Genomic DNA, 14,187 nt, shown 5'->3' with positions numbered 1-14,187 from the left:
TCTGCCGTTGACCTGTTGCTCCGGTAGGCAAACTGCAAAGTGTTGAGGTTGACCGGTAGGCTGTGGTTGATGTGTGCCATAACCAATCGCTCGAAGCACTTCATAGCAATTGATGTCAGACCCACAGGTCGATAGTCATTCAGGCATGCCACCTTGCTCTTCTTCGGCAGATGGTGGAAGTTACAGAGAATTATGTGCTGGATGCAGAGGCTGGCAGGGTGATAGGTGAGACAAGAGGAACATTATCCCTGGTGGTGTACCACAAGGATGGGGTAAGGGCAGACGTGCACAAAATGGAAGAGACGCAGTTAAAGGCAGTGTTAAAGGTGGAGGAAGGGAAGCCCTTTTCTTTGAAAGAGGAGGGCATCTCCTTAGTTTTGGAAAGAAAATCCTCGTCCTGAGAGCAGATGCAGTGGAGTCGGAGGAATTGAGGGAAGGGATAGCATTTGTACAAGTAACCAGGTGGGAACAGAGTCCAGATAACTGTGAGAGTCAGTGGGTTTATAAAACACATCGGTAGATAAGCTATCTCCAGAGATAAAGACAAAGAGATCGAGAAAGAGGAGAGAGGAGTCAGAAATGGACCAGGTAAAGTTGAGGACAGGGTGGAAGTTGGAGGCAAAGTTGACGAAGTAAACGAGCTCCACATGTGTGCAGGAAGCAGCACCAATGCAGTCATCGATGTAGCGCAGGGAAAGTGGGGGCGTGATACCAGTGCAGGCTTAGAACATATGTAGCCAACAAAAAGGCAGGCAGAGCAGAGAACTACGCAAGTGCCCATTGCTACACCTTTCGTTTGCAGGAAGTGGGAGGAAACGAAGGAGAAATTATTGAGAGTGAAGACCAGTTCGGTCAGACGGAGACAGTGGCGGTGGAGGGGAAACTGCTGGGTTTGGTATCCAGAAAGAAATGGAGAGCTTTGAGGCCTTCGTGGTGGGGGATGGAGGTGTATAGGGATTGCACTTCCATAGTGAAAATAAGATGCTCAGGGCCAGGAACTTGAAATCATTGAGAAGATCAAGAGTGTGTGAAGTGTCATGGATGTAGGTAGGAAGGGACTGAATTGTGGGGGGGATAAAACTGGGTCAAGGTATTCAGATACGAGTTCAGTGGGGTAAGGACAAGCAGAAACATTGGGTCTACCTGGACAGGCAGGTTTGTGGATCTTTGGTAGGAGGTAGAAATGGGAGGTTGCAGGGTTAGGGAACTATGAGGTTGGTGGAAGTGGATGGGAGATACCCAGAGTTAATAAGGTTGGTGATGGTGTGGGAGATGATGGCCTGGTGTTTCTTAGTGTGGTCCTCTTTGAGGGGTAAGTAAGAAGAGGTGTCGACAGCTGTCGCCTGGCAGTCTACCAGACTACTACAGCACCCCCCTTATCTACGGGTTTGATGATGATGTTAGGATTAGTGTGGAGAGTGTGAAGAGCAGTTCTTTTGGAAGGAGTGAGGATAGAATTGGAGTCAGGATTGGTGAAGTCAAAACAGTTGATATCTCGTTGGCAGTTAGCAATGAAAAGATTTGGAGCAGGCAGAATATCAGAGTGGGGTGTCTAGGAAGAGGAGGAGGGTTGAAGACAGGGGAAGGGGTCAGTGATGCAGGTTGAAGAGTCCTTGCCAAAGAAGTAGGCATGGAGACGGAGGCAGCGGAAGAAGAGCTCAGAGTCATGGTGGGCATGGAACTCACAGAGATATATTACCCACATCTGCATATGCTTTAACAATAAGCTGTACAGGAATTACGGATTTGTGGAACTGGTGACCTATCCTGAAGAAGGATCTCAGCTCAAAACATCAATTAGTCCTTTCAATGAATGCTTCCTAACCCAGAGTTCCTCCAGCATTTTGTGTGTGCTACTCTGAGCTTACAGTACCTGCAGAATTTCAAGTAAACGGTGAAACAGATTTGAGGTTCCTGATCCTAATGCATTCTGAAAATTCAAACACATCACATACACTAGTACTCTTTTATTTATTTTGCTTGTTACATTAAAAGAAACTCCAGAAATTTTGTTAAACAATTTATCTTCCACAAATTCTTGCTGACTTTGTCTAATTCTGCCATTTTTTAAAAAAAATGTATTTTTTAAAATCACCATTATCACATCCTTAATGCACATCTCCAGCATCTCCCCCTCTTATGTTAGGCAATTGGTGTAGAGCTTTCTATTTTCTTTTAATTGGGCTTAGCCGATTTTTTTGAGAAATATCCTCCAAATCTGCAGCAACCATTCCATAATCTATAAGACTTTACAGATGACAAAATGCATTTACGATTTCCAAGACTGTACTTTCCGATAATTTCTAGAATGCAAATGATCAGATGCTAGGAACTTACTGCCTTTTGATACAAATTCTCCAGTACTTCCCCCACCCTTTTACAAATACTAATTTCCTTAAAATTCTTCTTTCATATTAGATTCTTAATTATCTACCATTTTTGAGAAATTATGTATGTCCTCTTACATGAAGAGAGAACCAAAGTATATATTATTACTCTGCTATTGTTTTGCTCTCCGGGATTGTAGGCTTGAAGTTAGTTTTTCTAGGTTAACCAATTGTCTATGCAAAAGTGAAAACAGTAAAGGGAAAGCATAAATCAAGTGGATGGAACCAAGTAAGAGGAGTGTGGGAAAAAGAAGAGAGGGAGGTAAAGACAGAGGCTGGAAGATGATAAGGGAGGGATGATGGGCAGGTGGAAGTAAGTGGTAGAAAGGATAATAGCCCAGGAGGGACAAAACACATATGATTGGCAAATAGAATCAAATGAAGGATAAAAAGTCTTGGTAAGGGAAAAGACAAACGTGAGGAAAAACACCTTGACAGACCAGTAGGAGCAATCAAGAAAACTAGGGGTATGAGTTACTTGGAAGTGAAATCCTCTATTTCTCAGATGTCAATTCTCACCCATCTCCACCCAACCCAAGACTAGGCAACTGCTTGGTGGAGCATCTGCACTGTCCATAACAACAACCCATTTGCACTCAATCCATTTGTCCGCATCCTTCTTCATTGCCACAGTGAGACCAAATGCAAGCGAAAAGAACATTTTCATATTCCATTTGGATGGCCTACAGCCCAATGATATGAACAATGAATTTTCCATTTTCTAGTAACCCATTCTCCTTGTATTCCTTTCTCCTACGGGTTCTCTTCCTTTATTCACTTCTTCCATTGCCTTTTTCTCTCACACCACCCTTTCCCCCAGTAACCTATATTTATTACCCTCTGGTTCCATCTACCTAATCCAACTAGATTTCTTCTCCCTTAGCCTACAAATTCCAATTATCTCCCCAACCTGGCTCCATCTACCCATCATACACCCCTTATCTGACTCCACTTCACATTTCCCAGCCTCTGTCTTGACCATTCCACCTCCCCTCACATACTCAATAAGCCTGATATTTTCCCCATATGTTTCAACCTGCCACTCACCAGCCTCCATCCCTAAACCAACTACCCCAATCCCACCTTGCTTCATCTGACAATCACTCCCACCTCACCTGGTTCCACCCATCACCTACCAGCCTTTGTTTGTCCACTCTGTGGTGGCTATATTTACCCTACACGATCAATCCTAAAGTGTCAATCGTCTCTCTACCTCCAGCAGTTTATTTTCTGCTCAAGATTCAAGCATCTGCAGTCTCATGTCACTCTACAATGACTATTTAATCACACAAACCCCACCAGCAAATATGAGTTATCAACTCAGTTTTGTTCTCAGAACTTTAAATCAGGCAGAGAATTTTTTTTAAACCAGTTTGCCCTACTTTGACTTTATTTGCTGCTATACCTTACCATTATAATTCTGTCCTTTCCTGCACAATTTGCTGAGCAATTACTGTATGCTATATAGCAATATGACACTGTCATTTCTCTTTATGTATCTTCTCTTACTTTAATGCCTTTACCTCTTAGCATTCTCTTTGGTGGCAGCGCTGGCACCATTCTATATGGAAATCGCTGGAGCAACACCTCATGGAACACCACAAAATCATTGTATCGTCTATAAACAGAGGACTTGAATCGCTGAAAAGAAAAGAGAGTATGATTGAAGTTTTCTTTGTTTTATGTCATCTTAATTCCAAACTCTTAAGGACGTCATGAAGATCCAATTGCACCACTCAAACAGGGCCCAACTGGTTGGAAGTAAGCAGACTTCCCATCAACCATTAAATCTATTGTCTCATCTAATGTTGATTGGCAGCTGAAACAAGAGTTCTAGTTCAATCTATTTCAGACATTTTGGCTGCCTTGATCAATAATAAAGTTATGGGTTCATAAATCATTCCAGATGCATGTGTACAAAATTCCAGTGTAACACTATAGCAAGTCCATGTGCATTATTGCAATATTTACCCCTTATTTAACCACTCAGAGAAACAATCTAGTAATTTAATTGTTCCTGTGGTACTAGGAACATAGCAGATACCATATTCCCTCAGTAACTATACTTAAAAAGCACCTCACTGGCGGTAACTGATGTGGAATGTTCTAGGGGTTTGTAGAATGCACAAATAAATTCTAGACGCCGTCCCCAAGATACTTAGAAAAGATACAATATATACACCAGAATTACATATAAGATAGAGATATGTGCTTGTGAATTAAATATACTGGCGGCAACCACTCACAAAGCAGAAACTGCAAAGGGAAGAGGCCATGATTCAAAGTCAAAATAAATTTATATCAAAGTACATATATGTCACCATATACAACCGAGATTCATTTTCTTGTGGGCATACTCAATAAACCCAATAACCATAACAGAATCAATGAAAGACCTCACCAACAAGGTGGACAGCCAGTGTCCAAAAGACAAAAACTGTGCAAATACAAAAAGACAAAAAAAAGCAATAGATTTCAAGAAAATAAGATGAAGAATCCTTGAAAATTAGTCCATAGGCTGTGGGAACAGTTCTATGACACAGCAAGTGAAATTAACTGGAAATTATCCCCACTGGTTCTGGAGCCTGAACCTGGTGGTGAGAGTCCTGTATCTTCTCTCTGATGGCCGCAGTGAGAAGATAGCATGACCACTGTGGTGAGGGTCCCTGATGATGGATGCTGCTTTCCTGTGACAACACTCCTTGTAGATGTACTCAACAGTGGGGAGGGTTTCACCTGTGTTGGACTGGGGCCACATCCACTACTTTTTGTAGGATTTTCTGTTCAAGGGAACTCTCCACCACACATTTATAGAAGTCATCAAAGTTATACTGTAGATGTCATGCCGAATCTTCACAAATTCCTCAGGAAGTAGAGGCTCTGCCATGCTTTCTTCATAATTTCACTTATGTGCTGGGCTCAGAACAGGTTCTCTGAAATGATAACACCGAGGAATTTAAAGGTGCTGACTGTCTCTACCTCTGATCCCCTGATGAGGACTGACTGCCTCACGGACCTAGGGTTTCCTCCTCCTGAAGTCAATAATCATCTCCTTGGCCTTGCTGACATTAAATAAAAGGTGGTTGTTGCGGCACCATTCAGTCAGATGTGCAATCTCTCTCCTACATGTATTGTTTTGTATCATATTGTATTGGAGAGTTCAGTAATATCAAAACGTCTTTTAAAATAATTCACATTTATATGGCACGTTTTTCATTGTTAAGCTTTCAAGACAGTTTCATGGGTTAGATAATCAGCAAAAATTTGATGACACTTCAAACAAAAAAAGCAGGTATTAGGACAGGGACCAAAGTTTGGTCAGTGAAGTAGATTTTAAGCAATTTTAAAGAGCAGTAGATTTAGGGAGTGAATTGGTGAGCTCGGAGTCTGGATCAATGAAGTTTGGTCACTGAAGGAACTGAGGATAAAAATTAAAAATTCTGAAATATTCAGCAAGTCAGGCAGCATCTGCAGATGGAAAGGAAAAAAAACAGTTAATCTTTCAAGCTGATGGCTGTTCCCCATCAGGATCAGACTTAGGAAATTACAGAAAGGTCTGAAGAGTGTAGGATCGAAAGGAAATTACAGATAGAGGATGTGCCAAATTCAGAGAGGGGTTTGAACACAACAACTCAAATGTTAAAATGAAGACTTTGGGGGAAAAATGCCAATACAAGTCAGCAAGCACAGGGAATGAAGCTTGGGCATTGTGGAAGACGACACAAAACCAGAGAACACCAATGACTGGCCACTGATGAATTAAACCCTTGATTCAAACTTACCTGACTGGAAACCTCATACTCCACGTGTTTCAGGAATAGACCCTTTTTCTCTGGAATTAGCTCCACCTGCACCATGTCGATGTGCAACAGGTCTTGTAGAGTCCATGACAGGAGAATAGGATTCCCCCTATCCTGCATCCGGAGCGACTCCAGCTCACTCACATCACCCAATTGAGGCTTTGGAAACTCTTGGGAAGAAGTAGCTTGTTATAAAGTAATACAAGGAATCCCAGTCACCCTTGGTCTCAATTGCACTGTCAGCTTGCAATTTTCTGTGCATATCTCAACATTCATTTGCAGAAGATACAATATGCTTGGCAATTATCCATTATAAAACCTTCCTCAAACTACTTTTTTTTCCTCTGGTATATGGGCATATACAGTACTGAGGAAAAGTCTTGGGTATATAAGATGCCCAAGAATTTTACACGGTACTGTGGTAATTTTAGGTATTGTAAAAAGAAACGAATTTCAATACATGTGTGTGATGATGAACCTGATTCTGATATGGGTCTCTATTGTGGACTGAGAATGGGAAGGGAACAGGAAGAGGGAAAATCATTGTTGGGAACAAGGGAAGGGAGAGGGGAGGGAACAGGAAACACTAGAGAGACATTCTGTAATGATATATAAACCAATTATTTGGAATCAAATTACCTTGCCTGGTGCCTTAGGGCTGGGTGTGTCTGCACCTGTGCCACACTCCCCGCCCTGGCGTTCCTCCTCTGCCACCTATCCCACACCCCTCCCATGGTGCTCCACCTTTGTCAGTTCAAACATCCTTTGCTCTTGCCAAACTTACAAACACACTTTCTGCTCCATGTTGACAAAAGCAATACAGTGCAAAAGTCTTTGACACCCTGGCAATATACATGTGCCTGATACTTTTGCAAGGTATTATACTGTATTTAAGCCCAGTGGATGAGCCTCAGGCCACAGAGTAAGATGAAGGGCTCAAGTTCCACTCTGAAGGTAAGCTGCAAACCAACAATTTCAGTATACTAATGAGCAAGTACTTTATTGCTGGTGATGCAATCCTTTATTGCTGGCATTGGTCAAGGGGTTTGGTAAATAGGTATATTCCAGCACAAGTAAACAAGATACTTGGACTAATGATCTGAACTTACAAATTTAAGTCCTTATTTCAGCAACTGGAAAATTTATATTTGATAAATTAACATTGGTACACAAAAAGTTGGTATTGGCTTAAATGTGAAACCACTAAATTGTTGTAGAAATCCAATTTGTTCTGAGAAAGATTCAATGACAGCACTCCACATCCATTCTTTCTAGGCCTTTCAATTTTCCTCAGGTTTCAATGAGTTCCCTCCTCATTCTTCTGAACTCCAGCAAGAACAGGCACAAAGTCATCAAATGCTCCTCACACGTTAACCCTGTCATTCTCAGAATCATTCTCATGAACCTCCTCTGGACCCTCTCTAATTCAGCACACCCTGAGCCAATAGGCTGGTCCTGGACTTATTTCCTGGCATAATTTACATATTACTATTTTAACTATTTATTATTTATGGTGCAACTGTAACCAAAACCAATTTCCCCCGGGATCAATAAAGTACGACTATGACTATCCTTTCTTAGATAAGGGACCCAAATCTGCTCACGATCCTCCAAATGCAATCCGAACATTGCCTCATTCAGGTTCTTGATTAATAAAGGTATCAAAAATTAGGGGAATAAGGCAGGAGAATGGGGTTGAGAAGGATAATAGATCAACTATGAGGGAATGGTACAGCAGGCTCGATGGGCTGAATGGCTTAATTCTGCTCCTATATCTTATGAATATTCTCATCCTAGGTGCCTTTTCTCTCTCAATGTTACTGAAATGCAGATCAACTATTCATTATTTTATTGCTTTTTTAAGATTGTAATGTAACTTGCACAAGGACGACACCTCAAGAAGTATTTCATTGGCAATAAAGAGCAACGTGATATTCCAAGGTCATGGGAAATAAGAGATAAATGTAGGTTGTGGGATATCAGAGATAAATGTAGGTTTGTTCATTTTTATTATTCTCATGGTAATTACTATAGACTTTAAACACAAGCACCTTGAAACAAAGCAAATAGATAAAACTCAACTCATTTCCATTTATTTTCAGTGACTATTTTACATTTTATGTGCTCCCCTGCCCATTTACTCCTAGTGAAAGTTCTAGGTGTGATTATTCACATATGTATTCAACTTGTTGATCCCACCCTGATCTCCAGGGTGCTTAGGCTAAATGTAGCCACAAACCTCTAAAAGCTAAAGAAACAACTGAGGATCAAGGCTTTTAAAAAATTCCTGAGATGAGCACTAACCAGTATTTATTTCCCATTTCACATCTGTTTAATCCAAGTAATTTCTAAAGACATTTCACAAAAGTTATCAATCAAATTACTATGTCTACAATCAGATATGAACCAGACCCAGCAAAGGATGACGGAATTCTTTCCCAACAGGGCTTTACAGAGGCTGATGTATATTACAAGTTATAGCCACCACTACAAGCTATGTTTCTTAATCCAGATTTACTCGACAGAGTTGAAATTCCCCAGTTGCCATTGTCTAGGCCAATAACAAAGCTTCTCTCCTATAACTGCACTGTGTGACTTCCTATAAGAGCAGCAAATGCCTTCAACTGCTACACCTTATGGGCTTGGGAAATGTGTAGTAAAAGTATAAGCTACAGGCTAGGATACCGTGTCCTGTAAATATCCTGTCTGATGTGTGGAAATTGACAATCCCCTCTACATTCTTAGTACCATGGTGTCCAAATACACAATTTCGTACAATCTGGTGCTTGAAGATGCATAGAATAGCATCATAAAACAGAATGAATGGATTCTTCCTCTGTTGTACTAATAACCCTATACCAGTTCTTCAAAGGTTAAAAGGATACCCCTTATACTAAACATAAGAAATTCTGTAGATCCTGCAAATCTTGAGCAACACATACAAAATGCTGGAAGAACTCAGCAACTCAGGCAGCATCTATGGAGGGGTATAATCAGTTGAAGTTTTAGGCCAAGACTCTTCATTAAATGACTGATTATTCCCCTCCACAGACACTGCCTGACTTGCTGAGTTCCTCAAGCATTTTGTGTGTGTGATCCCACACCCCTAGTCTTTTCCTACAGCTCTGCAAATCTATGTCATAGCCAAAAGGTAATTTCCTGGTAAATTACTACTAAAAGATTGCAAAGCCTTCATCAGGATATGCACTCACTCGCCCTCTAGCAGCTAGTAGACTATTGGATATTATCTGGATACTATGAGCCAGCCCTGAACTTTGCGGTACGTAATATTTCCAAGATGGAAATCATTTAAGACCTGGGATTAATAGGATAGGATGAGCATGGCCAGAAAAGTTACCCGTGTATTTTCACTAAAATGCAATCTGCACCATTACTTTGAATCACACCAACATCGCAGGAACACCTTTATCCCAGGGAGTACAGATATTTAAGAAAGTTGCACATTCTCGGGGCAGATGGTGATAGCATTAATTGCTGCTTTTTTTCCACATCACTGTCATTTTGATAGTGAACTTAATTACCAAAATGTTAAAAATCATATCTTACTATTTACTTAACACACATCAAAGTTGCTGGTGCCAGGCAGCATCTCTAGGAAGAGGTACAGTCGACGTTTCAGGCGAGACCCTTCTGAAACGTTGACTGTACTTCTTCCTAGAGATGTTGCCTGGCCTGCTGCGTTCACCAGCAACTTTGATGTGTGTTGCTTGAATTTCCAGCATCTGCAGAATTCCTGTTGTTTACCATTTACTTCTTTGGAGAGTGAAGGTATCAAATCAGCACTGAACAACATGCCTCCTAAACTTCCTGTTCAAAGGTTGCCTCTGCTTGTAATGTATGAGGAAGTGATAAAAGGCAGCTCCTACCTCCTTCCAATCATCACAGAGACTCCATCCACTCATTTTCCAGGACCTTCAGTCGCGGCAGTCCTTGCAGATTCTTGACCATCGGTCTGGGATCTTTTGCTGCCTTACCTCTAGAAACTGCTAGAATTCAATAGAGTTCCCTGTTCTGCTAATCTTGTATGATACACAGAACTTCGTGGGAAGTCTGTGTACACAATACCGGAATCACCCACATATTTCAAAATTACACCAATTTCCTTACTGATATAGGGGCCCAATCCCTGATGCATAAAATGGTCATTTCCAGCTGAGTCATAGTAAGCCACACAGTGAAAGTAACAGTGGCACTTATCCAGTTGTAGGTCTAAACAGAATCTCAATAAATCTCCATTGTCACTCTCATAAAAATATTCCAAAATCCTTGATAAGTGGATAATGACTAACTGCTACTTGGAGAGGTTCAGAGGAGATTCACAAGGATGATTCCAGGAATGAAAAAGGTTATCAATCGAGGAATGTTTGATGGCTCCAGGCCTGTACTTGCTGGAATTTAGAAGGATGCAGGGGGATCTCATTGAAATTTTTTTGAAAATTGAAAGATCTAATCAGAGTAGATGTAGAAAGGATGTTTCCCCTGGTGGAGAGTCTAGGACAAGAGGGCACAGCCTCAGGATAAAGGGACATCCATTTAAAACAGATGCAGAGGAATTTCTTTAACCAGAGGGCAGTGAATTTGTGGAATCTGTTACCACAAACAGCTGTGGAGGCCAGGTCGCTGGGTGTATTTAAGGCAGAGGTTGATAGGTTCTTAATTGGACATGGCATCCAAGGTTACAGGGAGAAGACCAGGGAGTGGGGCTGAGGAAGAGAAAAAAGGATCAGCCATGATTGAATGGCAGAGCAGACCAAATGGCCCAATTCTGCTCCTATGCCTTATGATTATGAAGCTTTGCACTGAGGAAGAACTCAACTTACCTTGTGCAATATTCTCCAACAGTTTGGCTGAAGGCTGTTTCCCCTGCTGAGCTAGGGCAATCAACACCAGACCTTTGTACAGAGCAGACTTTGAGAGAGGTTCCTCCTTTGACGATTCTACTAGTTCAGCAATCTGGAACCACAGTACACAAAAATAAGTCAAACTAATAAAATGAGCGATGAAAATCTTCCAATTTTTGGTAAAGTGCCAATGAATTCTCTCCAGGTGAGATAAATATGGCTGTTTGAGAGGCTCATGTATGAAACATGATGACTAATACTTAAGCAAAAAGTATTTACTGGCTATAAAGTGCCTGGAGACTTCATAAGCGAACTCCAGTTACTGTTCCACATTCACAGGCAGCTATTGAAATGGTGCAACTTGAAGCCATTACAATGCAATACCACTGATCAATTGATAGTTTTATATACTAAAATAAAACTCCACAATAATTCCCTATTCAATCCCATTAGTTCAGCCTCTTTCTCAGGTGCTGGTTCCCACACTCCTTTCCCACCAGGCTGTTTCTGAATCTTCCTTGGAACTTGCCTGATCCACAGGAAAATGTTTTATTCTACTCTGTGCCATTTGAAAAAAGTAAATTACAAGTTTATTGGAGTAGTAATAGAATAATATTCAACAGACTGGAAAACTTACTAGTCCAGCAAATATCTGGATTAATAGTATTTACTACTGTAACTCAAACGCCAGTGTTCAGAATTTATTCTGCTTAATGCACGTTAGTTATTAACTCTCCAATTTTTAACACTTCCATGTACCTATACACCACTCAAAAAGGCCCTCCGGAAATTTACATCCTCTAACTTTTATACATCACAAACCTATCAATTCATGCAGAGAGGTTGCTATATTACCTGGCTTTGTACAATGGGTGGCAGCTTCGTTCTATTCAACAGCTTGTGAAAGACACTTCCCTGGACTCGGTCCTCCTGCTTACAGCAAATTGCTTCATATACTTCTCGGTAATAGGGTGGCACATCACCTAGAGTAAAAGATGAATGTATTGATTGAATAAAAATAGCAAGTTCCAATGTGGAATTTTCCAAGGGTCACCTCCCCTACATCTTTCAGCTCAGATGAAGCATCTTGACCCAAAACATCAATTGTCCACTTCCCTCCACAGATGCTGTCTGACCAAATGAGTTTCTCCATTCTCCAGATTCCAATGTCCTTAGTCTCGTTTCTACCACCTACAAGGTTAAAGTCAACAAAGCACATGGAAACCCACATATTCCCCAAGTCACAAATCAGCCTGACTTGAAAATAGAGGTGTATAAGATGATGAGAGGCATTGATCATGTGGATAGTCAGAGGATTTTTCCAAGGGCTGAAATGGTTGCTACAAGAGGACACAGGTTTAAGGTGCTGGGGAGTAGGTACAGAGGAGATGTCAGGGGTGAGTTTTTTTACTCAGAGAGCGGTGAGTGCGTGGAATGGGCTGCCGGCAACAGTGGTGGAGGTGGATACGATAGGGTCTTTTAAGAGACTTTTGGATAGGTACATGGAGCTTAGAAAAATGGAGGGCTATAGGTAAGCCTAGTAATTTCTAGGGTAGGGACATGTTCGGCACAACTTTGTGTGCCGAAGGACCTGTATTGTGCTGTAGGTTTTCTATGTTTCTATCACCATTCGTTCACTGCCAACAAGCCTAAGCCCTCGAATTCTCTACCCAACCTATGGGAGTAGCATCATTCTACAGACTAAAGTTGACAGCAGCTTCCTTGGGCAACAAAAGATGACCTTGCATCTTAAGCCCACAACATGCATTTTTTTAAATCTTGTCTCCCCATTACCTGTTGTTATTGTACAACTCAACAATATTTTAAGAACTCACTATTCAACTTGCTCTAGCCTCCTCCAATTTCATTTCTGTTTCTGCTCTGGATTAACTGCTCAAGATAATTTCCATAATTATTCAAAAATTCCATTGTTAGATCATGCTACTAAGAAAATATACAGTGAATTAGGAGGTTCAAAAATAACAAAAGCCTCATCAGTATCAATGTATGTAAGGCAATTTATGCAAAGTCTATGGCTGCAAAGCAATGGCGATGAGTAGGTACACACAGGAGAGACACAAATTGGCTGGTTGAGTGATGTCACAACAGCTTCACACTCAACATCAGCAGGACCGAGGAACTGATTGTGAACTTAGGAAGGAGAATTCAGAACTCACTGAGGGGTCTGCGGTGGTTCGGATGATCAGCTTCAGGTCTGCAGATATCAACATTTCAGAGGATCTATCCTGGGGCCCAACACATTGATGCAATCATGAAGAAGGCATGCCAGTGGGTTCCACTTCATTAGGAGTTTGATGAAATTTGGTATGTCACTGAAGACTTGCAAATTTCTACAGATGTATGGTGGACAGCAATCTGACAGGTTGCATCAGTGCCAGATATGGAGGCTGCAATGTGCGGGTTCAGAAGAGACTTCAGAGGATTGATGGTGAGGCATAATGCTAAAGGCGGCAGCATTCATCATTGACGTCCCTCGCTATCTGGGACATGCACTCACTTCATTACAAGCATTGGGCAGGAGGCAAAGGAGCCTGAAGCCCTTCAAGAACAGCTTCTTCCCCTCCATCAGATTTTTTGAACAATCCATGAATACTAACTTATGATTCATCTTTTGCACTATTTATTTACTGTAACATAGTAATCTTTATGTATTCTATTATAATACTGCCATAAAACAACAAATTTCAGGACATATGTCAGTGAACCTGATTCTGAATTTATCTCTGCAAAGTAATATTTCTTGTACATTCAAGGAAATACTAAATATCACTTTTTTCATACATGTTTCTATACAATGTTTTCTCACTATCCTTAGGCGCTTAGACTAAAATATCGTTTTTTTAAAATCATCAGTCACACCAAAAATGTGTGGGTATTAGAAGAAAGGTCACTTTTGTCTCTCAACAGTAACATCTTGGTAGGATAGTTTGGGATTACAGACCTCACTCACGTCTAATTTTTACATAATGCGCTTCAGGCAACTGATTTTACTTGTGGACTAAATTTATTAAAGAGTGAACAATTATCATGAAGATCGTTAGTTATCATTACAGTACTGGGCAGAGCGATGTTTCATAATCGGTATCCTGATGAAATAAGATGACAGAAATTGCAACC

General features: G+C 41.0%; 1 protein-coding gene across 5 annotated transcripts in view; it reads right to left on the bottom strand.

Moving 5' to 3' along the window:
* snx8a (sorting nexin 8a) overlaps positions 1 to 14,187 on the bottom strand; it is a 100,807-nt gene that overhangs the window by 26,367 nt on the left and 60,253 nt on the right. For 3 of the 5 annotated variants that reach the window (XM_063058635.1, XM_063058636.1, XM_063058637.1), the window contains 4 exons: positions 11,905 to 12,032; positions 11,029 to 11,161; positions 6,170 to 6,372; positions 3,911 to 4,028 (listed from right to left, as the gene is read on the bottom strand). In XM_063058635.1, coding sequence (XP_062914705.1) covers positions 3,911 to 4,028; positions 6,170 to 6,372; positions 11,029 to 11,161; positions 11,905 to 12,032 — 582 coding nt within the window. The remainder of the gene's footprint in view (positions 1 to 3,910; positions 4,029 to 6,169; positions 6,373 to 11,028; positions 11,162 to 11,904; positions 12,033 to 14,187) is intronic. The other 2 variants (XM_063058638.1, XM_063058639.1) reach the window with 1 other exon arrangement.

The sequence above is a fragment of the Mobula hypostoma genome, chromosome 9, assembly GCF_963921235.1.
Source record: "Mobula hypostoma chromosome 9, sMobHyp1.1, whole genome shotgun sequence".
Taxonomy (NCBI): domain Eukaryota; kingdom Metazoa; phylum Chordata; class Chondrichthyes; order Myliobatiformes; family Myliobatidae; genus Mobula; species Mobula hypostoma.
The sequence above is the reverse complement of the archived record's forward strand: the minus strand, read 5'-3'. Positions and strand labels throughout refer to the sequence as shown.